Source organism: Remersonia thermophila, chromosome 5, assembly GCF_042764415.1.
Source record: "Remersonia thermophila strain ATCC 22073 chromosome 5, whole genome shotgun sequence".
NCBI lineage: Eukaryota > Fungi > Ascomycota > Sordariomycetes > Sordariales > Chaetomiaceae > Remersonia > Remersonia thermophila.
Window position 1 is genome coordinate 1340657 of NC_092221.1, and position 27841 is coordinate 1368497.

At 60.5% G+C, this 27841-nt stretch overlaps 10 protein-coding genes and 1 non-coding gene across 11 annotated transcripts; 6 read left to right on the forward strand and 5 right to left on the reverse strand.

The window, feature by feature from the left end:
- Positions 1-366: 366 nt before the first annotated feature.
- On the forward strand, positions 367-438 carry VTJ83DRAFT_t117. The gene has a single exon. It is a non-coding gene; the product is annotated as a tRNA-Met (tRNA).
- Positions 439-1004: 566 nt separating this feature from the next.
- On the forward strand, positions 1005-2418 carry VTJ83DRAFT_5575 (uncharacterized protein; the record flags this gene model as incomplete). Its single annotated transcript, XM_071012190.1, has 2 exons — positions 1005-1160; positions 1225-2418. 2 exons carry the CDS (start codon positions 1005-1007, stop codon positions 2416-2418), a joined length of 1350 nt encoding a protein of 449 aa, XP_070864950.1.
- An 818-nt stretch (positions 2419-3236) lies between these two features.
- Positions 3237-5180, forward strand: VTJ83DRAFT_5576 (uncharacterized protein; the record flags this gene model as incomplete). The annotated part of the gene is made up of 1 exon (XM_071012191.1): positions 3237-5180. The coding sequence occupies one exon, from the start codon at positions 3237-3239 to the stop codon at positions 5178-5180; it is 1944 nt and encodes a 647-aa protein (XP_070864951.1).
- A 698-nt stretch (positions 5181-5878) lies between these two features.
- VTJ83DRAFT_5577 (uncharacterized protein) lies at positions 5879-7042 on the forward strand (the record flags this gene model as incomplete). The annotated part of the gene is made up of 1 exon (XM_071012192.1): positions 5879-7042. One exon carries the CDS (start codon positions 5879-5881, stop codon positions 7040-7042), a length of 1164 nt encoding a protein of 387 aa, XP_070864952.1.
- Positions 7043-8470: 1428 nt separating this feature from the next.
- VTJ83DRAFT_5578 (uncharacterized protein) lies at positions 8471-10205 on the forward strand (the record flags this gene model as incomplete). Its single annotated transcript, XM_071012193.1, has 3 exons — positions 8471-8522; positions 8604-8879; positions 8953-10205. The coding sequence occupies 3 exons, from the start codon at positions 8471-8473 to the stop codon at positions 10203-10205; spliced, it is 1581 nt and encodes a 526-aa protein (XP_070864953.1).
- Positions 10206-10545: 340 nt separating this feature from the next.
- Positions 10546-10773, reverse strand: VTJ83DRAFT_5579 (uncharacterized protein; the record flags this gene model as incomplete). The annotated part of the gene is made up of 1 exon (XM_071012194.1): positions 10546-10773. The coding sequence occupies one exon, from the start codon at positions 10771-10773 to the stop codon at positions 10546-10548; it is 228 nt and encodes a 75-aa protein (XP_070864954.1).
- A 742-nt stretch (positions 10774-11515) lies between these two features.
- VTJ83DRAFT_5580 (uncharacterized protein) lies at positions 11516-13696 on the reverse strand (the record flags this gene model as incomplete). The annotated part of the gene is made up of 6 exons (XM_071012196.1): positions 11516-11895; positions 11951-12247; positions 12312-12492; positions 12561-12653; positions 12710-13300; positions 13358-13696. The coding sequence occupies 6 exons, from the start codon at positions 13694-13696 to the stop codon at positions 11516-11518; spliced, it is 1881 nt and encodes a 626-aa protein (XP_070864955.1).
- Positions 13697-15046: 1350 nt separating this feature from the next.
- VTJ83DRAFT_5581 (uncharacterized protein) lies at positions 15047-16794 on the reverse strand (the record flags this gene model as incomplete). The annotated part of the gene is made up of 7 exons (XM_071012197.1): positions 15047-15475; positions 15524-15620; positions 15679-15755; positions 16244-16401; positions 16461-16466; positions 16550-16678; positions 16743-16794. The coding sequence occupies 7 exons, from the start codon at positions 16792-16794 to the stop codon at positions 15047-15049; spliced, it is 948 nt and encodes a 315-aa protein (XP_070864956.1).
- Positions 16795-17966: 1172 nt separating this feature from the next.
- VTJ83DRAFT_5582 (uncharacterized protein) lies at positions 17967-21902 on the reverse strand (the record flags this gene model as incomplete). Its single annotated transcript, XM_071012198.1, has 2 exons — positions 17967-18048; positions 18127-21902. 2 exons carry the CDS (start codon positions 21900-21902, stop codon positions 17967-17969), a joined length of 3858 nt encoding a protein of 1285 aa, XP_070864957.1.
- A 410-nt stretch (positions 21903-22312) lies between these two features.
- On the forward strand, positions 22313-23183 carry VTJ83DRAFT_5583 (uncharacterized protein; the record flags this gene model as incomplete). The annotated part of the gene is made up of 2 exons (XM_071012199.1): positions 22313-23000; positions 23071-23183. The coding sequence occupies 2 exons, from the start codon at positions 22313-22315 to the stop codon at positions 23181-23183; spliced, it is 801 nt and encodes a 266-aa protein (XP_070864958.1).
- A 266-nt stretch (positions 23184-23449) lies between these two features.
- VTJ83DRAFT_5584 (uncharacterized protein) lies at positions 23450-26217 on the reverse strand (the record flags this gene model as incomplete). The annotated part of the gene is made up of 4 exons (XM_071012200.1): positions 23450-24061; positions 24138-25539; positions 25618-26051; positions 26125-26217. The coding sequence occupies 4 exons, from the start codon at positions 26215-26217 to the stop codon at positions 23450-23452; spliced, it is 2541 nt and encodes an 846-aa protein (XP_070864959.1).
- Between the last annotated feature and the right edge of the window lie 1624 nt (positions 26218-27841).

The following is a 27841-nucleotide window of genomic DNA, read 5'->3' on the forward strand; positions in this document are numbered from 1 at the left end:
ACTATAAATGGCCGTACCGCGTCGCGTCGCGTTCCGTAATCCGTGACGTTACCAGCCCCGGCCATGCAGAGGTCATAGGCTAGAAGTGGGGCTGGCAGGTTGCCTTTGGTGGATGCAGTCGGTTTGGCGGCGTCTTAGGTTGCGAATCGCCGAGCCACCCAACTTGGGTGACACACCTCGAACACAGCAAAATTGGCATCAATAAAGCTCGCCAGGTATTCGCACATCGACTGTCCGCGAGCAGGCGTAGCCTATGAAAGAGTGTATCCCACGGACAAGCGAGCAACGGAGGCGGGTCGATGCTATCCCTCGCTTCCTGCCTCTTATTGTGGGATCCGATGCCTAACAATCACCAACCAATAAGAAAGCTGCGTAGCTCAGGGGAAGAGCGCCGGGCTCATAACCCGGAGGTCACTCGATCGAAACGAGTCGCAGCTAAGTGCTTATCCTTTTGATAATTTTTTTTCCTTTTCCCATTCTTTTCCATATCTCATTTTTTTCGTCCGTGTTTGTTTATATAGGGGCTTCTTGGGTTTTGGTTTTCCTTGCTCATTCAGCACCTGGAATCTCCTGGGATTTATCAAGGCGTTTGCTTTCTTGGAGCTGTCGAGACATTAGACGTTGTCGATAATAACAACTCGTCAACATTCGCGGACGTTCCGAGCTCAGTGGTCTCTTGGTCCTGATCATTGTTGGGCTTCCAGTCATTCGGAGATGGCAAGGTTGAAAACAGTGGGCCTATCTGAGCATGTCGTTTGCATCACGTCAACAGCGACGGTTCGGAGCCGATCACCGCAGCCCCGCCATGTCCCCCGCTGCCGGCATCGGGCTCGCAGACACGAAGGAGACAAGATGAGCCCATGGGTTCCTGCCCGATACTTGAATATTTGTTTCTATACTTTGACCTAGTCTGGAATAAATACACTGCCCTGTTGTTGGTCTCTCATTTCACCTCGTCGCTCGTCCCAAGAATCATTTCGGCGGCCTCGGCCCTGATGGCAGCCATGGCAGAGATCACCATCACTGGATGGACCACACGCGATGTCCGCTTCCCCACCTCTCTGGACAAGACAGGGTCAGATGCTATGAATGTAGCCTGCGACTACTCGGCCGCCTACTGCATTGTCAAGACCGACTCGGCTTACACGGGCCATGGCATGGTGCGTGCTTTTTCTCCCGAGCGTGGATGGATGCGCGGGGCAGAATCACGCTGACCAGCTCAAGACTTTCACCATCGGTCGTGGAAATGACCTTGTCTGCGCGGCCATCAACCATGTGGCGGAGCGCATCCAAGGCCGGACGCTCTCCAGCCTCGTCGCCCGCTGGGGCAAGACGTGGCGGCACCTCGTCAACGACTCGCAACTTCGATGGATCGGCCCGGAAAAGGGCGTCATCCATCTCGCCCTCGGCGCTGTCGTCAACGCCCTCTGGGATCTCTGGGCCAAAGTCCTCGGCAAGCCTGTGTGGCGGGTCGTCGCCGACATGACCCCTGAGCAGCTCGTCGATTGCATCGACTTCCGCTACATAACCGACGCCGTGACGCCCGAGGAAGCCCTGGCCATGCTCAAGGAGGTCGAGCCCGGGAAGGCCGAGCGCATCCGTGATGCCGAGAACAACCGCGCCGTGACCGCCTACACCACCAGCGCTGGCTGGCTCGGCTACGACGAGGACAAGATGCGCGCCCTGCTGCAAGAAACGCTTGCCAAGGGGTACCGGTACTTCAAGCTCAAGGTCGGGGGCAGCGTGGCCGACGACCGGCGACGGCTCGCCATCGCGCGCGACGTCATCGGTTACGACCGGGGGAACGTGCTCATGGTGGATGCCAATCAGGTGTGGTCGGTACCTGAAGCTATTGAGCACATGAAGCAGCTGGCCGAGTTCAAGCCGTGGTTCATTGAAGAGCCGACGTCGCCCGACGATGTGCTGGGGCACAAGGCGGTGCGCGACGCTCTCAAGCCTTACGGGATCGGGGTTGCGACCGGGGAGATGTGCCAGAACCGCGTCGTCTTCAAGCAGCTGCTGGCCGCGGGGGCTATTGACGTGTGCCAGATCGACGCGTGCCGCCTGGGAGGCGTCAACGAGGTGCTCGCCGTGTTGCTGATGGCCAAGAAGTTCGGCGTGCCGGTTGTGCCGCACTCGGGCGGCGTGGGTCTGCCCGAGTACACGCAGCACCTAAGCACCATTGACTACGTGGTGGTGGGCGGCAAGCGCTCACTGCTGGAGTATGTCGATCACTTGCACGAGCACTTTGTGCATCCGGCCGTCATCAAGGAGGGCTTCTACCAGACGCCGACAGAGCCGGGGTACAGCGTCGAGATGAAGCCGGAGAGCATGGATCGGTACGAGTACCCTGGCGGCGAGGGGAGCTGGTGGAGGACTGAAGAAGCAAGGCCCATCTTGGAGGGCGAGAAGATATAGGCCGGGGGGTCCTGCGCAGTGCAGGCTCGCGATGGAAAGTTTCCAGAACATACGCATTGCAGAGCTGTCTTATTCTTTCCCTTTCTTGAAGCCCTGCAGGGAAATACGATGGATGAGGATCCCTACAAGTTCGGGGCTTGGAGCGATTCTGGAGATGTTGCTGATTCAGAAACAGCTCACTCTGGGCCACGCCAAGCGATTTGCCATGGTCTCGAGCTCGGTAGGTGGGAACCACGTGAGAGTTGGGCGCTATTTGCCGTTCTTCGAGGATAACTACCCCCGGAGGTGCTGGCCTGACGTTCGAGATCTCCAGCTCTGACGAGCCAAGGCTTTCTTTGGATGGTTCCTGTACCTTTGCCTGGGCCGCAGCAAGGTTCACCCCTGGCCGTCTACTCCGTTGTGGCTGAGGAACAGACTCTTTTACGACTCAAGAGTGCCGCAAAGGCGCTAGGACATGCCTGTCAGGGCTGTGCCGATGAAGCCTCCTTACCCTGCCCTCACGTCGCCCGCCGGCGCTGCGACGGCGTTCGAAGTGGGCGAACCGCAGGGAGAGTCCGAGTCGGATGTCGGGGTCGCCCACTTGTACGAAGTAATAATGGGTGGAGAATCCCCAAGGGGGCAACTTGACGATCGCTTTGGAGCAGGCAAGCCCATGTTGTCCAAGCAGGACTCAACCACAGAGCCCGGTCTTTTATATCATCCACATTCCCTTCCAATGAGGCTTTATGTTGGATTCCTTGTGTTGGCTTCTTGGTTTCTTCAAGCCTTCCCCTCCCTTTGAATGAGACGACAACGCCAAGGCGGTTCCCTTGGACATCATGGACCATCAACATCAGCGGACCACCTCGTTTGGCAAGACGCCGAGCGTGCGGAGGAAACTACGGAAGGCCGCACCGTCCGATAAGCCAGACGGCATCCTATCGACGATGCCCAACGAGCCACGACCGTCGCCAAGCCGCAGGCCTTCGTTGTTTCGTACGCTATCCGCCAAGTCGTGCCCGCCGACGCCGAAGGGCACCAGGGCCATGTGGCTTGGGAAGGGGGATCAGGAACAAGACGAAAGCCATGCAGAAATTCCCCCGATACCGACTGTCCCGAAGCCCGACACCTATGTTTCCCCCGAGGCCCAAGCCTTACCGTCCCGACCAAAGCTGCCCCCGCAAGAGCCGGCGTCATATGATTCTGAGCCTCCAAGCACAACCGGAGCGATCAGATTGCGACGCACCCGCCCAAAGACTCCCGTCTACGAGATCGGACAACTCGAGAACCGCAGCGTCAGCGGCGGCAGCAGCGGCAGCGGCAGCGGCAGCGCCCAGTGTCGCAGCACCAACGATAGCCATCGTAGCGAGCGCGAGCGGGCGTCGAGCGTGGATCTCATCGCCGATCAGTACCAGGCCGTGGCCGATTCGCGGTCGGCTGTGGAACCTGCAGGTAGCCCGGAGGGCCAGAAGAAGTCGCGCTCGCTTCACAAGCCAGCAGACGAGGAGTGCGCCGACTATCTCAATCGCCCCCTACCACCAACGCCACCGCCGAGCGTAAGCTCGCGGCATGGCCACGGGCCAGACCACGCTTCCCCGTCGCAAAGCCCCCGCCACGAAGCCAACCAGGATCGCCATCGCTGTCTTCATCCTCATCGGCACAGCGGCCAACAGGCCGACAACCACCATGCCAGCCACCCCCCGCCCACGAGCGATCCCCACAACAGCGTCGCCAGCGTTGCCGGTACTTTGGGTGGCCGCGGCGGTCATGTTCCGACGTTGCGAATCGTAACGGGTGGCCTTGACGACGACGACAACGGCGAGCCATTCGCCCGGCCGGCCGCCGCCTCGGCCCCGGCAAGCGCCGTCTCGGACGGGGCGTTCTACTTCAAGCCGGTCTCGTTCGAATCAGGACCCGGCCCGGTGTTGCTGCAGGAATCGCCGCCGCCGTCGGCACCGATGCGGCAGTTCCACCCGCTCCCGCAGCGGGTGTTCAGGGCCCGATCGGCCACGGTGGGTGCGGAGGCGGCGCCGAGAAACCGGGCTCCTCCGCCGCGGCATCCTCTCGTCCCCCCTGCCCCCGCTCCTCCTCCTCCTCCTCCTCCTGCTGCTGCTGCTGCTGCTGCTGCTACTGCCGCCGTTCCTGCTCCTGGCACCCCGGATGCGCCACGCGAGGACATATTCGGGCCGAGCCGCAGCCTTCCGGGCGAGCAGGGCGTCAGCGACACGCCCGAAAACGTCAGCCTCCAAATCTGCCTCGACCTTCTCACGCGCGAGCTCTCGGCGGCCATGCGTCGCGACGACCATCAGCGCCAACGACAGGGCTGGCAGCGGCGACTCCTGGGCCACCGACGCGGCCTCGGCCCAGCCGACGTATCCTCCTCGTCGACCACCACGTCCGCCTCTTCGCTGTCCTTCTCCTCCGCCCAGTCCCGGCCGGCCTCGCCCTCCCTTTCTTCCGCCACCTCGGCTTCCGCCTCCACGGGCACGTCCGCCCTGCAGGTCTGGCTCATGATCGAAGCTTACGAGCGCGTGCGCGACGAGATGGTGCGGTTGAGGAGCCACATGGCCACTTCGGCCGGCAGTGCTGGGGGCAGGGGAGAGCAAACCAAGAGGGTGGCCGACGCGGAGGCCATGCTGGACACGTGGCTTAGGGCGCTGTATAGGATCCACGAGGAGATGGTCCTGGCTGGGGGCCAGCATCAGCATTGTGAGGGGGAAAGAGGGGAAGGGGAGGACATGGGGGTGGGGGCGGGGGATTGGGAGCGTGGCAATTTCTTCTGACTCTGATTCTTCTTGTTTTGTTCAACGGTTGGGACCTGGCTGAGCGGCGATGGGGGACTTTTCGGGGGGTGGACACGGGTTATGACATGGAGTAATGATTTGCTCAAGATACCTTGATGATGATGATGTGACTTTAGAGGAGATTGGATACCGGTAGCGCCTACACGAAGCTATGAAGCATGAAGTATACAAGTGCCTTTACGCTAGAATACCCTACCTACATCATCAGCTTTGTTTCCTTACCTAGGTACCCTGTTGGTGGTGTGCGTGCACGAGGCAGCAGCACAGTCCCAACGGGCTGGCTTTCAGGCAGGGTTCCGCTTGGCGTTGATGCTCTGTGCTTTTACTTTTCTGCGTGGTAGAAGCCGACGATTCGCCTCCCTTCTCCCGCCCCCGCTTCCGCATTCCACGACTGCGCGGCAGATCGGCGCGCGCCGGAAGCGGCCCCACAATGACACGGACGGGCCCGGGTGGTGCACATCAGATGTCTTGGCAAGGACATGGCCAAGCGTTGGAAAAGCGGAGACGCAAGGTCAGCCAAGCCGGAATCCGACTCGGGGCCGAGCACTGACCGCGGCTCTAATACCGACCCAACGCACTCCACTCCTCCGAGGCTTTCCCCAGCTTCGTCCTCTCACATCACACCGTGCACACCAGGCCATCAGAAGCAACAGCGGGGGTGGGGAAACGGCGAAAGCATGGACGATGACGAGTACGGCGACGCCGACGATATCCTAACCGCTCTTGCGGATGCCCATGCGAACTCTGCGCGCCAGCAACGGCCTCTTCCTCCGCCACCACGGCCCGCGCCTCGCGTCCAGCCTCTCCAGCAGCCCGTACCACAACGGCTCGATCGCCCGCCGCCGCCACCACCACCCGCAAACAACCCATCGGCAGCCGGACCCGCCAAGCCCGTCCAACCCACCCCCCAGGCGCTCCCCCCCGCCGGCGGCGGCGGCCGGGGCTCAGGCTCCTCCATTCTCGTCTCGCCACGACAGAAGGGCAACCCGGTCCTGGCCTGCCTCAAGTCCGTGCCCTGGGAGTACAGCGACATACCCGCCGACTACGGCCTGGGCTCGACGACGTGCGCGCTGTTCTTGAGCCTCAAGTACCACCGGTTGCACCCAGAGTACATCTACACGCGCATCCGCAACCTGCAGGGGCGGTACAACCTGCGCGTGCTGCTCACGCTGGTCGACGTACCGAACCACGAGGACTCGCTGCGGGAGCTGTCCAAGACGTCGCTCATCAACGGCGTCACGGTGGTGCTGGCCTGGTCCGCGGCGGAGGCGGCGCGGTACCTGGAGCTGTACAAGGCCTACGAGCACGCCGGGTTCGCGGCCATCCGAGGGCAGCAGGCCGAGGGGTATGCCGAGCGGCTGGTGGGGTTTGTGACGGCGCCCAGGAACATCAACAAGGCCGACGCCGTGGCGCTGGTCAGCTCCTTCGGCAGCCTGCGCCGCGCGGTGAACGCTACCCCGGACCAGATCTCCGCCGTGAGCGGCTGGGGAGAGAAGAAGGTCCGCGCGTGGTGCAAGGCCGTGGAGGAGCCGTTTCGCGTGAGGAAGAGGCCGAGGAAGCAGAGCCAGGCACAGGCCGGCCGGGGTCTTTCTTCCTCTGCATCCCAAGGTGCTGCAACAAGCACGAGCCGGGAAGAAGACGCCGAGAATGCGCTCATTACGGCTGCCGAGGTGGAGGGCACGTCAAGTGGCAGGCCAAGCCAGCCAACGCCTTCTCGGGGGACACCCGCAGCGGCGGGAGCCGGTAGCAGCGGGGGTGGTGCCCGCTCGGCGGTGAGAGGGCATGAAGCATTGAGCGAAGGGGTGGCGGCGGCATTGGCAAGGCTGAGGAACAACGGGTGAGGGGCTCACGAAGGACGGATACGGTTCGCTGCCTACACCCGAGGCATCTTGGGCCGCGCCACGCATCGCCACGTTCAAGCAGAGCGGCATGCGCAACGTTGTACCGGCGGCCTGCCTTGCTCAGCGCAACGGTCTCACACGCCGGCAAGTGCAAGGCCCCGACCACCCCGCAAGCCACGTAGGGCCGGATGCGTACGTTGTCGCCGTCATGGCGGATGGGCACAGATGCCTCGTGGGGAAGAAGGAATCGTTGGCAGACCCGACGACGGCCTTTCGGGTCTCCCTCAGTTCTGATGGCGCAAAAGGGAGAGAGGGAGAGGGAGATGGGTAAAGTGAGCAATCGCTCGAGCTTCCCTGGAATCTTTCGGGGGCTCACGCAAGCCCGAGCGAGCGAGCACCGAAGGAATCGGAAAACAGGGCATAACTATCACTTACACCACGTTCACGCTGTCTTCCTCACAGACCCGCTTTCTACTCCATTAGGGGGGAGGGGGGGGTGGTTGTTGGAGCCAGTCGGCCAATCATGTTCCCATATCAACCAGGGGCAAGCCCAAACACAGGACCATCAACACGGCATTGTTAATCTTCAGAACCCCCTCCCCTAGCCAAGGTAACTAGCTTCCTCAGAAATCCACGGTATACCCACAACTGGTTACCGTGGTGTCGATAATTAGAACATTGGAGTTGGTTGACCGTCTGACATGTTCCTCCCTCCTCGAGGATTCAGATGCCTGAACAAACCTTTGCTTATCCGTCCTGTCTGCTGTTTTCAGGGTATGGTTCTCGACAACCGTCGGATAGTATACACCCAACCCCGATCAGATGGTGACGTTTGATGCTGTTTGTTATTTTCGATGGTTTAGGTTGTTTCCCCGCTTTGTCGGGGGATCAACGGCCAGCTCACTGCTGCCATGATCAAAAACATGAGAACGTCCCAGCTTGTTCTCCTACTTCCAACCGTTCACGGACCTAGCTAGGCACCTTAGGCGGTGATTGTACGGGGGCAAATCCCAAAGGGCAATATACTCTACCTGTACAGAGAGAAAATAGCCAACAGATAATGAAGGGGAGCTGTGCGTTCGTGTTGCAGGTCACCTTCCTCCGCAGCCCGGCGTCCGATGCCTCCCTCTGGCAGGCATGGTGTCATGGAATATCCATGAAGACAACCAAGGGCTGATACTTGCCGAGCTGTCTTGGCTTTGTAGTTGAACGCATATCATGCTCACAGCAAGATTCTCTGGTACCCGCCCGGTATCCAGGACAACAGACCAAGCCGTTGCGTTTGCTATTTCTATACACCCTTCTCCCACGACTTGGGACCCTCCCCCCGTGTCTCCCGGCCTGTTTACTCAACGTCTGTTGTTACGCTGTTTGGATCGTGCTCATCTCGCTCGCCATTCTTCGCTCGCCGCACCAGAACCCCCCTCCATGGCCTCTTTCTCCCTTGTCCGGATCGCCGCGGGTATCCTCCTCACGTCCGGTCAGTGTTCAGGGGCTGCCGCTCTTCCTCAGCACCCTACCTGGCTGTCGCCACGGTACTTCTCCGATCGAGACCGGGCAGAGGCCGTTCGGGAGGTCTTTCGCGTGTCTTGGGATGGCTACTACCAGCACGCCTTCCCCCACGACTCGCTGCGACCTGTGTCCAACGGGTACGCCGACGACCGCAACGGGTGGGCCGCCAGCGCCGTGGACGCCCTCAGCACCGCCCTCGTCATGGGAGAATGGGGCATTGTTGACCAGATTCTCGACTACATTCCAAAGATCGACTTTGACAGGACCGCGGACGTTGTTTCGCTGTTCGAAACGACCATCCGATACCTCGGAGGTCTTCTCTCGGGTATGGGATATGCGAATCCCTGCCGGCACTTTTGCGGACTTGCTCTCGTTTCCGCTGACCTCTCGCCCTGCAGCGTACGACCTTCTTACCAGCCCTTGCTTCCACAAAGAAGCCGAGCAACGCAGGCCGCACGTGGGCACGATCTTGAACCAGGCGCGGTGGCTCGCCGACAATCTCAAGGTGGCCTTCGACACGCCCAGCGGGGTGCCCGACAACATGCTCCGGTTCGGCCCCCCGCGCAAGGCCGGCTCAACGGTGAACGGCATCGCGACGGCCGGAACGCTCGTGCTCGAGTGGACGCGGCTGGCGGACCTGACGGGGGACAGCGAGTACGCCGAGCTGGCGCAGCGTGCCGAGGCGATCCTCCTGCGCCCGGAACCCGCCGGGGCGGCCGAGCCGTTCCCGGGTCTGCTGGGCACCGAGCTGCGCATTGCCGACGGGCTCTTTGTCGACGGCAACGGAGGGTGGGGAGGCGGCACCGACAGCTTTTACGAGTACCTCATCAAGATGCGCTTGTACGACCGGGCCCGGTTCGGCGGGTACGCAGAACGGTGGCGGGCCGCCGCCGACTCGTCGATGCGCCACCTCGTCTCTCACCCCGCGGCCCGCCCGGACCTGACCTTCCTTGCCGGGTGGCACGGCCCCGAGCTGCGCTTCGCCTCGGGGCACCTCGCCTGCTTCCATGGCGGCAACTTCATCCTGGGCGGGCTGGTGCTCGACGAGCCGCGATTCGTGCGCTTCGGCCTGGAGCTGGTCGATGGCTGCCGCGCGACGTACGAGGCGACGGCGACGGGCATCGGGCCCGAGACCTTCGCCTGGCAGGATGCCTCGCTGCCGCCCGACGCGCCCAACAACCGGCCTCCGCCTCGCGAGCAAGCCGCCTTCTACAACACGTCCGGCTTCTGGATCCTCGACGGCCGCTACGCCCTTCGCCCCGAGGTGATCGAGAGCTACTACCACGCGTACCGCGCCACCGGCGACAAAAAGTACCAGGGATGGGCGTGGGAGGCGTTCCTGCGCATCAACGCAACGTGCCGGGTCGGCAGCGGCTTCTCCGCCATCCGCGATGTGAACCGGCCGGATGGGGGCGGGTTCTCCGACTTTCAGGAGAGCTTCTGGTTTGCCGAGGTGCTCAAGTATAGCTACCTGATCCACGCCGAGGAGGCTCCCTGGCAAGTCAAGGCGGACCACACCAACGAGTTCGTCTTCAACACCGAGGGGCACCCGATCCGGCTCGCCGGGGGGTCAGAGCGGTCGGACATTGACCGCGGCAACAAGGGAAACAAAAAGGCCACCACAGGATCGAGGGGATGCGTTTCCCCATAGATAGGTATGCGCGACTTGCTGGCACAGGGTCCGGGCATTGAGAACGAAAAGAGCAGAAGACAGAGATGATTCAACGTAGAAGAATGGAGTTCACCTGATTATCCCTCATGATTCCCATGTTCTATGGGGCCTCTCTCGTCACCAGCAACGCTCATGATAACCCTAAAAATCCCCCCCTCCACATACCTCCCTTAGGATTCACATTACCCATCATTACCCATACTATAGTTATCACCACCAGCCGATGGACCCTCTTTCTCCCTATTTCCTGCCCCCCCCCACGCCGCTCTCGTCCAAAAAAGAAAAAGCGACGTCCCGTCCTCCTCCATCAGGGAGCCGCTCAAGCACCGCCCTCGGTCCGAGCGTAGTGGTCCTCAATGGCCTCCTCGTAGCGCCGGTCCGCCTCCTCCTCCTCGCGCGTCTTGGGCCGCGTCACCCCGGCGCCCGTGTTGGCGCCGGCTCCCGTGGCGCGCGGCTGTTCTTGAAGTTGGGGTTGAGGAGGGTTGCCGGATGGGGCGGCGGCGGGGTCCTGTCCCGATGGTTGGGATTGCGAGGGTTGGGCGGACATGGTGGTTTCTTGCTCCTGGTCTATCTTCTTTGACCGGCTTAGGCAAAAGATGAGCCGAAGAAATGCGAGCTGTGAGTGCGCGGAGTTTGAGCTCTGAACGAAGCGGTTGATGTTGAGCTGAACGGACGAGGGAGCCTCTTATAGGCGCCCGATTCTTGGCAGTGGCGAGTGGGTGTGGCGAAGCCGCGTACGTACCGTACCCTCTCCGTCACGACGTAGCGAAGCATGACGCTTGTGAAGGTGGGTTTTTTCTCAACATCCAAGAACCTTGCCGGCACAAGATTCGGAGGCCTCACCCTTTTAGGAGAATGTGCCATCTTGTACAAGCTAAGGACAGTGTGCCTGGCACACAGGTGAACACAAGAGAGAGAGGGAGAGAGAGAGAGAGAGAGAGAGAGAGAGAGACAGACAAGGGAGCAAGCATGTCATAGAACCTCTCCACAATTGTATGCCCCTATCGCCAACCAGCATGGCCTCGCCATGGCTCAACGCAAGCCGGAGGAGGTTGTCTGATGACTCGAGGACCTCGGGCCCTTGTGATTCTACGGTACAATGGCTCCATGGAGAACCTCTTTGGGTTCTTAGTTGGTGCACAGCAGAAGGGACCAATCGCAAACACCCGTGCCTCACGGGGCCAACCTTTTTCTATATTCCACGATTACCTCAAAACGCCTGGGTATGGAAGCTAGGCACCCTCACCTTGTCCTCGCACTACGCTACCCCCGCTCGCCGCACCAACTTCTCACTTCGCCTTCCTCCTCACCTTAAATGTCTTGAGCGGATCTTTCCTCCCGCCCACCTTGAACGACCTGCCCTTCCCGCCCTTGCCCTTCCTATGGTGCCTTCTATCCTTGCCGTCCATCTTCTTGAAGGGCACGAACCCGACGCCGCCGTCCTGCGCCAACGCCTTCTTGCCATCCTTGGGCAACAAATAGTCTGGCACGTGCTTGAGGTGGGGCTGGTGCCGGGTGGTGCGGCCTAGCTCGCCGTCGTGGCGCAGGTGCGCCAGCTCGGTAGGGTTCTCTTCGAAATACCGCTTCAGCGTCTCGCTTCGGAGGAGCTCCTGGCGGAGTTCTCGTGTCCGAGCCTCGCGAATGGCGACCTTGGTTACGGCGCGGAGAGCTGCGATGGGTCAGTTATGAACCGGAGCAGGTTTGCGCAAAGCAGTGCGACCTACCGTCATTCATGCGGTACCGGAAGGCTTCCATCTGAGACTTGTTGAAGTTGTACGGCTCCAGCGTCCTGTTGAGCTTGGCCTGTTGCCTCATGATCTTGGCCAGGACTTTCTCGTCCTTCTCCGTGCTCTTGATGGTCGTCGCCTTGTGCTTGCCGTGCTGGTCCTTGGGGATCACAAAGGAGAGGGCAATGCCTGCGCGCCCGGCTCTGGCAGTGCGACCTATCCTGTGCGTGTAGGACGAGGCAGAGGTGGGCATGTCAAAATTGACCACCGCTGCGACGTTCTTGAAGTCGATGCCTAGAGAGGGGAATCAGCGCCGTCCGCAAAGGTCAACAAGAATCTTCATCCCGGGGTCGTGTACCTCTTGATACACCGTATTCTTCGTCTTTGCTGTGCTTCCGCTTCTTCTTAGGTTGCTCGGAGTTGTCCCCTTGATTGTTCTTGGACGGCTTTTTCGACTGCTTCCCCTTCTCCTCCTCGGCGGCCTCGTCTCCAAAAATCTCGCTCTTCTCGTCCGACGCGATGATGATGTCGTAGATGCCCTGCAACAAAAGGTCAAGAGTCAGCATCCGACCCTCCTTGGCAACGCCGAGCGAGACATGGTACGTACGCGATTGAACTCTTCGATAATCTTGATGCGCGTGTTGATGGGAAGCTCCGAGTTCAGGACGCAGCTCCGGATGCTGAACTGCTCAAAGAAGAGCTGCGACGCGTCAGCTCCATGCCGGCCGAGCGTGACAAGCGGGCCGTCATGCTCACCTTTAGCCGGTACGACCGGTCGATATCAGCGACAAAGATCAGGCACGGCCCCTTGATGAGCTGCAGCTTGAAGATCAGGTACGAGATGAGCCACTTGTCCTCCTCGGAGCACTTGACGTAAAACTGCGTCAGCTTCTCATCCTCGGCACCAAACTCCTCCTTGAGGTCCAGCACGGTAGGGTTGCGGCAGAAGATGCCCTTGAGGGTGTCGAGCTCGGGCGACAGCGTGGCGCTCATCATGATGGTCTGGACGCCCTTGGGCAGCGAGCGGGCGATGTTTTCCATGTCCTCGTCGTAGCCATACGACAGGACCAGGTCGGCCTCGTCCAGGACAAGGTGCTGCAGGCGGTCGAGCGACAACGCGGCCGAGGAGACGCTGTGCCAGGCGCGGGCGGGGGTGGCGACGACGATGTCCGGGACGTTGGCGAGGAGGGAGCGCTGGACGGCGTCGGAGAGGTTCTCGGTCAGCTTGGCGGCATGGATGTCTTTGGCGCTGAAGGCCGAGAACTGCTCGATGGCCTTGAAGACCTGGTCGGCGAGCTCGCGGGTAGGGACGAGGACAAGGGCGGCCGTGAACTGGGTCGGGTCGGCCTGGGACGGGGTCAGCATCGGCCGCGGATGATCGATGGCTAGATCGCCTCAACATACCACCTTGCGACGTAGGATGCTCGAGAGCACGGGCAGGACGTAAGCGGCGGTCTTGCCGGAGCCCGTCTTGGCCTTGCAGAGCACATCTTGGCCCTGGAGGGCCAGCGGGATGGCCTTGCGCTGGACGAGGGTGGGCTTCTCAAAGCTCTGCTTTGCGACGGCTTGGACGAGGCGGGGGTCCAGGCCCAGCTCGGCGAAGGACGGCTCGGTTGCAGGCTCTTGCTTTTCTGGTTGTGAGGGCTCCTCGGATTGCGCGGGTTGTGAGGGCTGAGCAGCTTTGGACTTGGTCTTCGGCGGCGCCTCAACCGGCTCGCCGTTTTTATCGAGCTTGCGCTTCATGGTGTCGTTGGTCGTTGGGAGGGGGGAGAGGGGGGGGGGGAGAATGGAAGCGAACGGCTCAGCGGTGTTGTGGTTTGCGGAAGCAAGCAGTCCCTGTTCCGTCCAACCTGGAAGACTGGCGTCAAAAATTTGGGAAGTTCTGCGATAAGATAAGATCGCGCCTGTTCCCGCATGCCCCACAGGTCTCCACGAGCTTAAATCCGACCTGGGAAAAGTAGGTCCAACCCAACACATGCACGTTAACCAGGTACCGTGCTCGACATTGCAACAGTTCATGTATGCAATTTTCAGAGCTGCATGTTGCTGTTTCATGTGCGGTGAATTCCTGCCAGTGCGAGGCCATTGTGTGTTGTTGATCTGGGAGCAGCATCGCAATCAGGACATGGCCACGCTACGGACCGGACGTCCAAGAAACCCCAAAGGCCAGGTGCCTGTCAATCACACAGAATTCGCAGCAAGTTTTCTGTCGTACCGGCAGGGTGGGGTACCTGGACTGTTGGTTGGAGGAGGGGAGAACAGGAACAGTTGGCATCATGTATTATATTCTATGTACTACGTTCTCTTCCTTGCTTCAGGACCCGACAGCGTAATCACCATCTACCTGAGACATGAGATCGACTCTCACTCATCGTCACCAGTTTGTCACGATACATTATCGTCTCCGCAATTTCGTGTCAGCCTCCTGTGTCGCATTAGCACGCTCCTGGCGAGACGGTTGCGGGGTACGAGACGCATAAAAAATCAACTTCGCGTACGAATATTCAGAGGCATGAAGATAAGGCATGCCATTCACGTCTCAAAGTTTACCAGCCGGCTCGGTCTCGTTCGCATCGTGGCCTCGCACCCAACGACGTTACAGCAAACCCGCAAAATCAATCCCGTGATTCTCGTACATTCCAAACAATGAAACTTACTCCACAGGTAACAGTCCCGGCATTCCGTCGTCACATCGTACATCCGGTCCCTCAACTCCAGGCATGGTGATGATGGCCCATTCCAGGTGAACAAGTATGTGGGAGATCCGATAACCTAGGGGAACAAAAAAAAAAAAAAAAAAAAGGAGACATAAACCGTGAACCAGCCTACCAGAGCCGCTGACATTTTGTGTGTCCGGTAACGATAACAAACCAATCAAACCCAGAAAGGACGCAGAAGAATGACAGGAGGAACACCAGGGATGCTGCTCTCCGCCTCCAGGATGGCAGAAAAGCAAAGCGGAAACCGATGAAATCAGCCGTGGCCAGACGGAGTGCCCGAAACAGTCAACAGAGAGCCAGAGAAAAACCAAGACAAGAACAAGCGAGGCGGTCCGACCATCGTGTCCCGGAATGGATCGCATCGGCGATGCCCTCAGTAGCGCCGGGGCTCGTAATCCCTAGGAGGGTACGGGTCCCTGCCGTAGGGGTCGCGCGGAGGCGGGAAGTCCCGGGGCGGGGGCGGGCGGTCATAGCCGCGGCCGTTCATGTAGGGATCCGGAGGAGGATAGTCCCTCGGGCCGCCCCGGTAGGGGTCGTCGTAGCGACTGCGAGGGGGCGGGTAGTCATCCATAGGCGGGGGTCCGCGGCGCGGGGGGGAACGGTAGCCTCCCCTCCTCTCATCATAATAGTCCCGACGAGGGGGCGGGGTGCGCTCACGATAGCCGTCCCGGTAGCCATCACGTCGCGGGCTGTATCCGCGCGGCGGGCCGCGCCGGTCGTAGTCATCATGCATGGGAGGCGGGTACCCACGGCGAGGGGAGCGCGAGCGAGCCCGGTCCGGTCTCGGATAGTCGGGCTGGGCCTGTGGCGGCATTAGCCGAGGCCACGAGTCAACAGAAGACCGGCCTACGTTGGCCACGCAAGTCACGCGCGCGTTTTTGAATTCGTGGCCGTCCAGCTTTTCGACGGCGATTCGGAGGTCCTCGGCGGTCTCGAACTCGACGAACCTAGCAAGCACGTCAGCGCGGTTCACGGAGCCGCCGGGGCTCATGGCGGCCGACATACCCCTCGGTGCCACCGTTGCGGCTTGTTTCCGAGTAGACCACGTCACGGCCGGACTGGCGGGCAAAGTCCTTCAGGTCCTAGAGCCAGAGTCCAATGTAAGTGGAAGTTCCGGAGGTGAGGTTGGCGGTCCCAAGGGAAGCGTTCGATCAAGTCCAGACAAAAGTCAAGAGCGCGCGCGCCAAAAAAAAAAAGATCCAGGGCAGGCAGGATACACCATGGTCCCAGCTTGACAAAGATCACAGTTAAATGGCAGCGTTCCAGAAAACCGGGGGAGACAACGGGCCGTAGGATAGCGAGGGGTGAGAGCCGAACACGGCCATAAGCGCAGATGCGGACCAGGGACCCGGCATCCCGCCGATGTTCGCCACGTGCCCTGGGGCCAGTCCGAACCGGTTGACCAGGCCGGGAGGAAGGGGGAGGACGATGGCTTCTTGATCCATGGGCCCCAAGGAGACAGCCCGCTCCTCAAAGCGCCGAGCAAGGGGTTGATGATGATGATGGTGGTGATGATGATGATGATGTATCCAATGTCGCAGGAAAACGGGGTGGGAGAGCATTAACAGACCTGCCAGCTGGTATCATTCGGAAGGCCGGTGACCTGCATTCGGTGGGGCGTGCGACGCGGCCGGGGAGCGTTGTTGCGGTCGCCATATCCTGGTTCGCGGTGGCGGGTACCGCGCGCAAACTGCACGGTGAGCCTTTCCCCCATGAAGTCGGATCCGTCTCGAGGGGGCGTTAGCGACACGACAGCGAGGAGGTGGGATGGAGGTGGCGCGACGTACGGAACGCTGAACAAGAAGCATGGTTGTCAGCATGGTTGCGGAGCCGGACGGATGCGAAGGGGCGAGCGGACCAGCGGGAACAAACATACCTGGGACGACATCCCGAGCATCCATCGCATCCTTATACTCGATGAAGCCGAAGCCATTCATGACCTTGATGTCGGTGATCTCGCCGGTGCCGTGGGTCGCAAAGTGCGCCATGATGTCGGCCTTGGTGGCTGCGGAGGGCGGTGGTTAGCCTTGCGTCGGAGCCCGCGGCGATGCGTGGCGGGAGCTCCTCACCGTGCTTGGGCAGGTTGCCCAGGTACAGGCGGGTAGACGACACCTCGGTCATCTTTGCTGTCCGGTTCGCTGCGCGAAGCGGCGACGTTGATGGATAGAGCGGTGTTTGTTGGTTTGGAGGGTTGAGTTGAAGATTCCAGGAAATGTGGGGAGAGGATGAGATTGGAGATGACGAAGGGGAAGGCTGCGTGATCCGCTGCGGGCTGGGTGGGGTTGCCTTGCTGAAGGATGGAAGCTTGGGCCAATTCGAGTTGAGGGAGGGAATCGAGCCTCGCTGGAATGTGGGGAAAGTTGGAAAAGGTACAAGTGGATTGGGGGGGGGGGGGGGGGGGGGGGGGGGTCGGGTGTTACCAGAACCGCCGGGTCAGCAAGTCCTGGCACGCAGCAGCAGAGAAGCAGAGGAGAGGAGGGGAAGGGAGGATAGAACGGGAGAGAATGGGAGAGAGTGCAATGTGAGGTTTCAATGGTTCACTCGGTAAAGGACGAGAAAAAGAAGAAAGGCTGGTAGACGGGGACGGGCCGGGCGGCGGCGGCAAGGGAAAAAGTGGGGCCCAGGTTGTCTTCAAGGCTGACGACGTCACGAGATTTGGTGGAGACCTTCATGATCCTTCCACACCACAGAAGCCGGGCGTTTTAGCGCTCTTCCGCCCAATACGACCCGCAAAGGACCAGCGGTGGTTTGAGCGAGGACGCCACCCTGTCTTCCCGTCTTTGGAGGCACGTGATCAACGGTGGGCAGGTCGTGTGCATAGACAACATCGTCCATGGCTCTCCCAGGGATGCCGGTAGGTAGTGCGCTCATCCGTTAGCAAGAGTTGCCGCATGGGATGTATTTTATTTTATTTTATTTTATTTTATTTATTTATTTTATGAGGGGGGGGGGGGGGAGGGCGTGTAGTACGTTGCCATGTTCAAGATGGGCACCTAGAAGATCACAGTTGTACGTAGACAATGCATCGCAAAGTTGACTAGAATAACAAACCAGGAACCAACATGCTCATTCCCCTTCCTTCCTCTCTCCTCCAAACGCCCTGCAATGCAAACTCAAGACGATAATAGATATCATCCACCCGGCACCAACATACCTAACCCAGAGAGCAAAAGGATCCTCAAAGTGCAGTCCGAATTAACCCATCCCGCCCCAATGTCAACCAAGTGCAAGAAAGAAAGAAAAAAACACATTATGGCGGACCATGGTAAACCGCAGGGAGCAAACGCTACGCATCACCTCCCTCTTCGTCCTACCTCCTGATCACCAAATAAGATGTCAACGATCTCATCCAGCAGCGTATACGCCAGGTGTGTGCTATCAAAAAGCGTTAGCATCCAGCATCCCACCCAAGGAAAAAAAAAGGAAAAAAAAAAAACGAAAATAAAAACTTACTTCAACCTCGCATTATTAAATGCCGCAAACACCCTCCTAGCCGCCGCCTTTGCATTGACCCTCCCCACCACGCTCCCCACCAAATCCGGCACCAGCGTCGCCAACATCAACCCAGCCTCCGTCCTCGTGCTCGCCTTGTCCGCCTTCGTCCTCGGCATCTTCCGCGCGTTCGCCTCGGCGACCGTCATCGGCGTCACCCCGTCCTCCCCCAGAGGCCACAGGGCCTGCCGCAGCAACCCAACGTACTTGACGAGCGTCTCCTCGTCGTGCGTGAGGAGCTGCACATTGTCCCTGAGCTTGCGCTCGATGGTGCCGCCGAGAAGCTGGTGGAGCACGACGACGACCGCGCGGCCCCGGAGCCAGTTGTTGCCGCGGTTCAGCTCAAAGACCTCGAGGAAGATGTCGCAGATGGGCTTGACGAAGGGCTCCGTCGCCGTCGCCGCCGCCTTGTCGAAGGCGTTCAGCTCGGCCTCGGCCTCGGCCGCTGCAGCGGCAGCGGCTGCGGGATCGCCTCCTGTCGCCCCCGCCTCTGCGGGGGATGTGCCGGTCGCCGCCGCGAGGAGATTTTGCCCCGCCAGCGAGAGCTGGTCGAGCACGGGAATGTTGCCAAGGATGTCCTCCATGCCGTCGGCGACCGAGTCGTAGAGGCGGGTGATCATGTCCTTGTGCTTGTGCGACGAGCCAGAAACCTCTGCGCCGGCGTCCCCGCCTGCGGCCCCCAGGGATGGCGCGATGGCGCTTTGCGAGAGAAAGGCGCGGAGCTCGCGGCTGCGGCAAACGTCCGGCAGCAGGAGGAGCTCGCTAAGGTACTTCTCAAGACCGGCGCGGCGCTTCTGGAGGAACTCGCTCTGCAGCTTCATGACGACGCGGCGACGAGGAAAGTCGAGGTTGCGCACCGACGGGTAACGCTCGCGGAGCTTCTGGTGCAGCGCCAAAAACTCGCTGTAGCGGCGGGTGACGACCCAGGTGGCCGCCGGCATGCGCTCCCCCGCGTTGCGCGAGACCTCGATCGCGTAGAGCGCAAACTCTTTGCCGTCGTCCTCGCGCCCGACTTGGATGGACTTGATCTTGACGGTCGACCGGCCATACAAGCTATTGTCGCTCTCCTGGACCACGTACTGTTGTCGTTGCAGCTCCTTGCGGCGGATCTCGCGCTGCAGGCTGGCCTTGGACTTGCGCAGGATCCTCAGCTCGGCCGCGTTGTTTGTGAGCTCGGCCTTCTTGAGCAGCGAGTCCACCACGGCCTCCTGCGCAACGAGCTTGTCGATGTCGTTGCTGAGCGCCTCGATGGCTTCGGCAAGGCCAAGATCGCCGGGGGCGGCCTCGTGCACCATGTCCGCGTCCTCGTCGTCGCCGTCGCCCTCGGCATCCGACGCCTCGTCTGAGAGGTACTTGCCCTCGTCGCCGAAGAGATCGTCGTCGACGAACACGCCGATCCGAGAGGCTGCGCTCACCAGGCCCAGCGAGGCCAGGCTGGGCCTTTCTGGGGGTTTCGTGGCGGGTCGTTCGACATCCAACGACCCCCGGCTGGACCGCGGTAAGTCCGTAGAAAGTCTCGCGCTCGTAAGGTCGACGGATCCTCGATTAGACCGCGACCCGCGAGCGGGCGAGCTTCCCTTCCTTGACTTCGCACCGGCGGGCACGGGGGAGAAGATGCCGCTCCCCGGCTCGTCGTCGCCAAACAGGGATGCACGTAAATCATCGGCCGTGGGCGGCTGGCTGTCCTCGAGGATGTTGTTCAAAGCCTGCTCCATCGCCTGGACGACCTTCTTGTCCGGGACGGGAGGTGCCGCCGAGCCAATGTCCTGGTCGAGGCTGGCCAAGGAATCGGCGAGCGTCTCGTCGCCCACGTCCTCGTCATCGAACAGCGGCGGAGGCGAATGCGGTTCCGCGCCGTTGCCGCCGCCGTTCGTCTCGAGCGTTCGTAGGTCCGACGTCGACCCGGCCCGCCTCGAGTGGGGACCCAGGCTCAGTCTCGGCCCGAGGCGCGCCATGGGAGTAGGCTTGGATGGATTGAACGAGGTGGATCGTGGGAGAGGCGACGCGGCCTTGGGTCCGGGTGCCGGATTGGACATCACCGTACGCCTGGACGCCTCCTCGGCGGCGAGAGCCTTGAAGAACAAGTCCGACTTTTTGAAGTTCTGAAAATGCTTCATGCGCATCTCCTCGAGCACGGCGCTTTGCGCCCTCAGGATCTCCCTGCGCGCGCGGTAGTACTGCTCGGGCGTTGCCTTCTTGCCAGCCCTGAGGAACTCTTGAATAATGCGCTTGGACGAGTCCGGGACCTTCAGCTCCGGCTTGCTCAAATACGCGGCGTCGATCTGGGCGAGGTCGAGACGGTCGGATTCTGTCCACGGTGGAAGTTGCAACGGCAGCTGCTCCCCTTCGGGCCCATCGTCCTCGAGGGGGTTCCGGAAGCCATCCACGACGAGCCAAAACTGCACCATGGGCATCAAGCGCTGCCGGTCCATGTACTCCATGAAGTACGAGAGCGCCGACGGATCGCGCAGCAGCTCGGCGAGGGACGCACGTTCCAGCCTAGACTCGGTCGGCGTCGACAGCTCGGCGGCTTGCGGGAGAGGTGGTGGTGGCCGCCCTCCTCCGGCGGCGAGCTGCTGGACTCTCTGATCCAGCATGCGCTTGCCCATCTCCAGGCGGCGCAGGTAGACCTGGTCCACGTTGTCCTGCTGCGAATCCCGCTTGAGCTGGCTGGCAACCTCGTTGCGGAAGCGGCGTGCATCCGAGAGGTTGTTGACCTTACGAATCGCTCGGATAAACTTTTCAAAACGCCTCTCGCTGTCGGTCGGGGTGAGGCGCGGGAAAGCCGCAGGCTTGCCGGCCTTGGGCACGGGCGACGCGTGCTGGTCGAGCGCCGCACGCAGCTTCCGGACGGTCGAGCGGTCCTGAAGCACCGTGCGGCCGTAGTTCTCCATCAGCTGGTTCCACGTATCAGGGTCCGACAAGAGCTGCATCACGGGGAACATAACGGCGCAGGCCGTGATCTCGCGGATCAGCGTCGACACGGCCCTCGAGGAGAGCAGGGTGTCGGGCAGGACCAGAGGCAGGACGCCCGCCATTTTCTGGCGCAGGTGATCCTGCTGGGCCGTTTTGGTATCGGAGAAGGCCAGGCTCGCGGCCGGGTGCAGCTTGCCGCCCTTGTACTTGGACGCGATGGCCAGGTCCAGCTCCTCGGTCTCGGTGACGCTGCGGTTGAGCTTGCGGCCGCGGACGGAGCGCTCCGCCTCGTCAAAGTCGCGGAAGTGGGCCGTCAGGATGGGCACGATGCGGGTCGTGAGCACCTCGGCGAGGTCCAGGGCCTGCAGCCGGTCGGCCACCCGGAGCAAGGCGCAGCGTATGGCCCGGTCGACCTCGTCCAGAAAGATGGGGTTCGGGCTGATGCTGGAGTACCAGGCGCGTAGGAAGTCGCGAACGATGAGGCCCAGCACCTCATCGAGAGCGGCCGACAGGCGGGGCGAGGCGGGGCAAAGCGGTGTCTTATCGAAGATCTGGCGACGACGGAGGGCGGTGACCTCGGCGTCCCAGACGGCGGGGGCGAGGAAGGCCGGGGCATCTGGACGGGCGGTCCTTGTGCCGAGCGCGCGGGAGCCGCGAGAGGTGAGCAGCACGAGGGCGGCCAGCCCGATGACAGCAAGGAACACTCCGGCGACGAAGGCGTGGCCCGCCCAGCGGAGGGCGGGCCACCAGCTGATGGCATGGCCCCAGGCGATAAAGCATGCGACGCCCGCAACCGCTACATCTCTCCCTCGGACGGCCATGTTTTGTGCCTGGCAACGGGCGGCTGTCGTCGCCGCATGTTTCGGCACCGCGGTGCTTAAGATGTTGGACCGCAGGGCCTCTCTCGGGTTTGTTTACGGCGGGACGACGGGCTTCCGACAGTGGAGAGGTCAGCGCAGTCGTTGGACAGAAGAGGAAAGGCTGCGCATGCTCCTCGACGCATGTGCTCCCCCAGAAATAAAACCCTAACCCTGGCCATGCCATTGCTCCCAACCCCACCATCTCACCCGCGGTCCATCCCACCTCACCTCACTTACTCGTCACTGAAAGCTTCCACATCTTCATACAACGCAGCCAGACAAAGCGAGAACCATCATCAAGCAAATAGCTTGCAGTGAACCCTTGAGGCTTCATAAATCGTGCTTCTAATTTGGTACAAGCAGCCCTAACTATGACAACCCCTTCCCCAGCACCTCCCTCCGTCTCGGCGGACCCCTCCTCATCCTCCACCACCACCACCACCACCACCAACAACACCTTCAACTTCCCCGCAGAGTACTTCTTCCCCCCCTTCTTCACCCGCCAGACCAACCTCACAACCCACCACGCCCAGCTCATCAAATGGTCTTCCCTGGTCCTCGCCTACTGCCGCCACCACCGCATCCTGAAGCTTTCCCTGTCCGGCACGACAGGCATCGCCATCAACCCCAACGCCGGCGACCTCCCGCCCCTCCCCGCGCTAGACACCAACCCTGCCACGGGGACGACCTTGCTCCCATCGCAAGTCCTAGCATCATCAGCAGCAGCAGCGGGGGGGACAGGGTCGGGGACGGAAAAGGACACCACGGATCTGTTCCACAATCGGACCATCAACCGCCGCCTCTCGCCCGCCGACATCCGCGAGGTGATCGACTTTCTCCGCCGTGACGGCCGCGCAGAGTATGTGGGTGGGTCACCGCCCCCGCCGCCACCACGGTCCGGAGACCTCTCAGCCGGGTCGAGCGCGTTTGCATGGATCTACTGGCGCACGCCGGAAGAGTGGGCGGCGCTCGTAGAGGCGTGGGTGGACAGCACGGGCCAAAAGGGGAGCGTCTTGACGCTGTACGAGCTGGTAGAGGGGGATGGTAGTCGGGGGACAGGTGAGCTTCTCCTTTCTCTTGCCTCGGCTGTCCGCCAGGATGGGCTCTCAGGCTGACCGACCTTACGCAGAGTTCCACGGCTTGGATCAGGAGCTCCTGCTCAAAGCACTGCAGATGCTGGTAAAACGGGGAAAGGCTCAAGTCTTTGGGAACGAGGATTCTTTGGGCGTCAAGTTCTTTTAAAACAACGTAATGATTTTAATTCGTTGTCCGGCTTGAGCAAGCCGGATACAACACCAGCATCCGACAGGAGAGGAGAGAGGATGCAGATGCCGACGACAATAACCTACCTACCTTGCCTTACGTTACCTAAACCAGGTTCGAACAACAAACCCCGACGCCGGATGCAAGACTGACAAAGAAACAAAAAACACCCCCCAACGCCTCGCTATCCGTCACGACCCACCTCAACATGACACGCTTCCGTCTTCCCTCCGGTGGTCAACCATCTAACTCGTCAACAAATACTTCGGATCAAACATCAACTCCTGCTTCATCGCCACATCCAACAACCAATCAGCCTTGACAATGCGCGGCTCCATGTGCCCACGGATCGCCATCTCCTTGAACTTGGGCCACAGATTCTTCTCGGCCGGCGTCACGCCGCTCAGGAGGTACACGGGATCCGGGTCCGCGCCACCATCCTCTTCCTCGGTGGTCGGCTTGATGGTCGTCCCGCCCCTCGCACGATAGATCTTGAAGATGGCCCCGTTCGCCTCGGCAATGTTCTTGAAGGCGTCCGCGCCGTTCGGGATCTCAACGGTGCAATAAATGGGCACGCCCCACAGCAGGCGGCCGCGGTTGGCGCGCGCGCGGCTGACGGCCGTCTCGATGGGGATGCCGAACCGAGCCTCGTTGACCTTGTCGGTCAGCAGATAGTCCTCGGGGTCGGGCCGTTTGCCCGTCTCGATGCAGGCGGTGATGAAGGACGAGTTGATGACGGTCGGGCCTTTCGCCAGGGCCCGGAGGAACTTCATAGTCCGCACCATGCCGGGAGCCGCGAGGTAGTTGCAGGGGGCATTGTCCTGCACGATCTGGATGCCGAGCATGCGGAGCTTTTTCTGTAGGCGAAAAGGTTAGCAACTTTCATTATTGCCCAAGCCTTCTCCCAAGACAAGACGAGATGGGATTGCTTACCCGATCGGCTTCCTCCGAGGCCTTGTTCTCCACCCACCGCTTGTACCCAGTCAAACAGATCCGCATGTCCACCTCTGGCAGGGCAATCTTGGGCCTCTTGGCTGGTCGCTTAGTTTCCTGCTCGTCCTCGGCCTCGTCCGCACCTCCCCGCTTGCTAGCCGGGCTGGGATGCTTGTCGGAGCGCTCCCGGTCGAGCTGGTCGGCTGCGCGCTTACCGCCCCAGATCGCGTGTGACCCCCTCGCTGTCCGCTGCTTCTCCTTCTCGTACAGCGCAATGTCCGGGGCCAGGTCGTGCAGTTTCGAGAGCGCCTGGGCCTTGGCGCTGCGGCTGGTGCTAGACATGACGGAGGGGGTGTCGTTCTCCTTGCCTGTGCGGACGTGCCGCGCCTTGGCTGGCGTTGCGAAGGTTCCCATGGCCGGGGTTGCACGCGGCTTCCGGGCCGATGATGACGCTGCGGGTGCCGGGCTAGAATCCTCCATGACGCTAAAATCCCTGTCCAAACCGACGGTGAGAGCGTTCTTTTGGGCTCGCTCATTGATTTTTTTCTTCTTCTTGGCCACCTCCGTCATGTGCTCCTCACCACCGGGGTAGTATAGTTGCCTCAATATGGGCTCCGACAAGAACGTTTGCCCAATAACCTCTCCCAGGTTCGTTCGCGGTGGGAAGTGCCTGTACTTGGGATTCGAGAGCGATTGCACCTCGCAGGCAGCATAGCTCTCCTCGATCCAGAGGTGGTTAACAATCTCAATGTTCCAGTCCTTGGCAGCCTCAACCTTTTCGCTGTGCATGCGGGCCGTGATGAGATGGGTGTTCTCGGCCTTCATGGTGCGTGTATAGGTGGCACCGCATGCGGTGACCAGATTCTCAAGGTAGAGGCGTGCTTCGCCGCCGTAGTTGGAAAGGGTAATGCGCATGTCCTTAAACCCCGGAATGCCGTGTCTCGGGACGGGGTAATGCAGAAGCCGCCGGAACGGAGACGTCCACTCGTTGTACACCATCATGTGGTACAGCCAGGCAAGGTTGCCCACGTCCTTCCCCTGCTGCGATGCACGGACGTACTGCGGGCCGTCACGGTATTGGCAGATGAACATATCGCAGTCTTCCACGACATCAACAACCTCCCCACCGCTCTGGACAATCTTGGCGATGATGGTCTTGCGCAGCATTTCGTTGATCGGGAGGTCCGTCGAGAGCATGACCTTCTTCCGGGCAAAAACGGTCAGCTGCTCGGCCCCTTGTGTCTCGTAGGGTCCATTCGGGATCGGGGATACGGCGCTCTGCATCTGCTGGCTCGAGGGTATCTTAACGGCGTCTTCGGGTGCCATTCGAAGAATTTCGGGATCGGGAAGGAGATATGGCCCCTCGTCGATTCTCTTGCCTAACCGGAAGCAATCGTCGAACCTGAACAAAGTCAGCAACGGCCCGCAAATCATGTTTCCCGGGGGGGGGGGGGGGGGGGGGGGGGCATTGGCTCCTTACCAGTGAGGAAGCACAATCTTGCACTTGAGATTTTTCCTCTTGGCCTCCTGGCACTTTTCATGGTCCATCGACAGGGCGCAGATGTGCGTCGTTTGCTTTGTGAGATCCTTGGATTCCATCCCGCCCAGCGCCATAATGGCGCCAGTGATGGCCTCCTGGTCGTTTTGCGGGAGACCGGCACAGGTGAGGATGACGTTGGAGAAGATCATTCGAGGATCGGGCGAGAAGGGTCGGACCTGGGCGATGCGGCTGCGGGCCATGCAAGCCTTGATCCAGTTGGAAGTGACGACAGGAATCATCATGGCCAACGCCTCGGCATACTGGTCAAAGTCGATCGTGTTGGACACGATGTGGGTGGCCTCGGAAATGCGTATTTTTCCATTGTGGTCCGGCTCCAGGACCTCGGCGCCATGGCTTTTGACGATCTGGGAGAACTGGGTTTGAAGCGGGTTGCGTTAGCAAGGAGATAGACAACTGCCAGCACCGCACACGGTGAGGTGGCCGTACCTGAGAAATGAGCGAGCTCGACAACGACTTGCTCTGCACAAACGCAATCGCACAGGCGTTGAACAAGCCCGATTTCTGTTCCCCGTCCGCCATCTTGAGTGAATTGTGAACCACGACGCGTCACTTCAGCACACGCGTTCGTTCATCCAAAGCGGGCCTCTGGCGGAGGGAAAGCAAATGGCGAAGTCCTGTCAAGGACGGCCCTTGGATTATGTTGAATTGGGGAAAAAAGACGTATGGAATGTCCTTGGGATATTTCGAGAGCAATCAACAGACCGAAAAAGTAACACTAGATTAAGGAGGCGTGGCAGGTGCGGGCAGGTGTTTGTTCCTGAAAACGCGTGTGGGGAAACGTGAAGCCTGACGCGAGGCAACCGCGCTGCACATGACCAGATCCCATTTAACCCTGGTCAGGGTCGGGCGCGGGTGTGGAGCCACCCTGTTCTTCGGACGGGAGTGGCAGGGGCCCTCCGGGCTGTCTCAGGTCCCCGACCTCTGTTTGCTTTCACCATCTCGACAAGCCATTGACGAATCAAGAGCTCAGATCCAAGCTAGGGCATTGCCACAAGGCTCGAAGCTACGGTTGAGTCAAACCTGCATCCTGCAGCTCTGCATTCGATGGTGCCGCAGTCTTTTTGGCTCAAGTTGGTGGGGAGGCTCCGACTGCGACGTTTGTCCGCGTGCGAGGGGCGAGCTTTGGATTGAGTCACAAATGGAATGTCGCCATGGCGAAGGGGTTGACGACAGCCACTTGTGTGGTGCCAGTGTGACTCAGCGACAGGTAAAAACAGGATGGACAGCGAATGAAGCGGAATCGAATTTGCGGCGTGAATGTCGGCCCAACCACAGCAGCACATCTTTGTCCGATCAGTTGCATCTCATCTCTCTCTTCCGGACGGCGCCCGGCCTTGGAGCGGCCCGACTTCGGGTTAGCCATGACGCTGAAGTTTCAGGTGGAGGTGCTCCTCGCGGGGACCGCATCCTAAATTGTCTCGAGGTGATGAGGTAATGACGACACCTACCCTACCGTCAGCAGACCTCGGGACGACGGCATTGAATCATTAAGCGACGTGAGACGAAGGGGCATTGCGCCCACCCAGGCTGCCTCTTGATGCTCATCGTGGCTCCTACACTCCGGTCGCCAACTCGTGACCAAATGAACGTTGGGCATCTTCTAGATGTTGCCGTTGCCCCGCGACCTCCGCCGGGTCAAAGGTCAGCCCGTCATCTCGCAGCTTCACGGTGCTGCATTTTCCTCAGCGCAGACGGAACCAGATAGATGTGAGGTATGTACTTCAGCTCGACGCAAGCTACTAGAGGTAAGTGGAAGGACCGCCAGGAGCTCCTGACAAAGTCCGGACATTAAGACATATATTGATGTACTCCTCGTCTAGTCATCAGCGCCAACACCAAACGACTTCTAGGCAAAGTCCCTCTCTGGCCGGCGGGGAAAAGCCATAGATAGCCCCGCCACAAGCAAATGTCCCATCGTCCCTCCCCCGTCCGCCGCATGTATACCCAGGACGCCGAAGCCAGGTATGGTCAGGTAGGCGGGGTATGTAAACGGAGCCGTTTGCAGTGCCAGAAAGCACAACAACACAAAGAAGACAATGCATGCATGCCGAACGTCTTCGCTTCCCAAGGACCCACACCGATGTCGTCCATCGCCATCTGGTTCAGTCAAGCGTATATTGATTGCCATCACCACTAACGGACC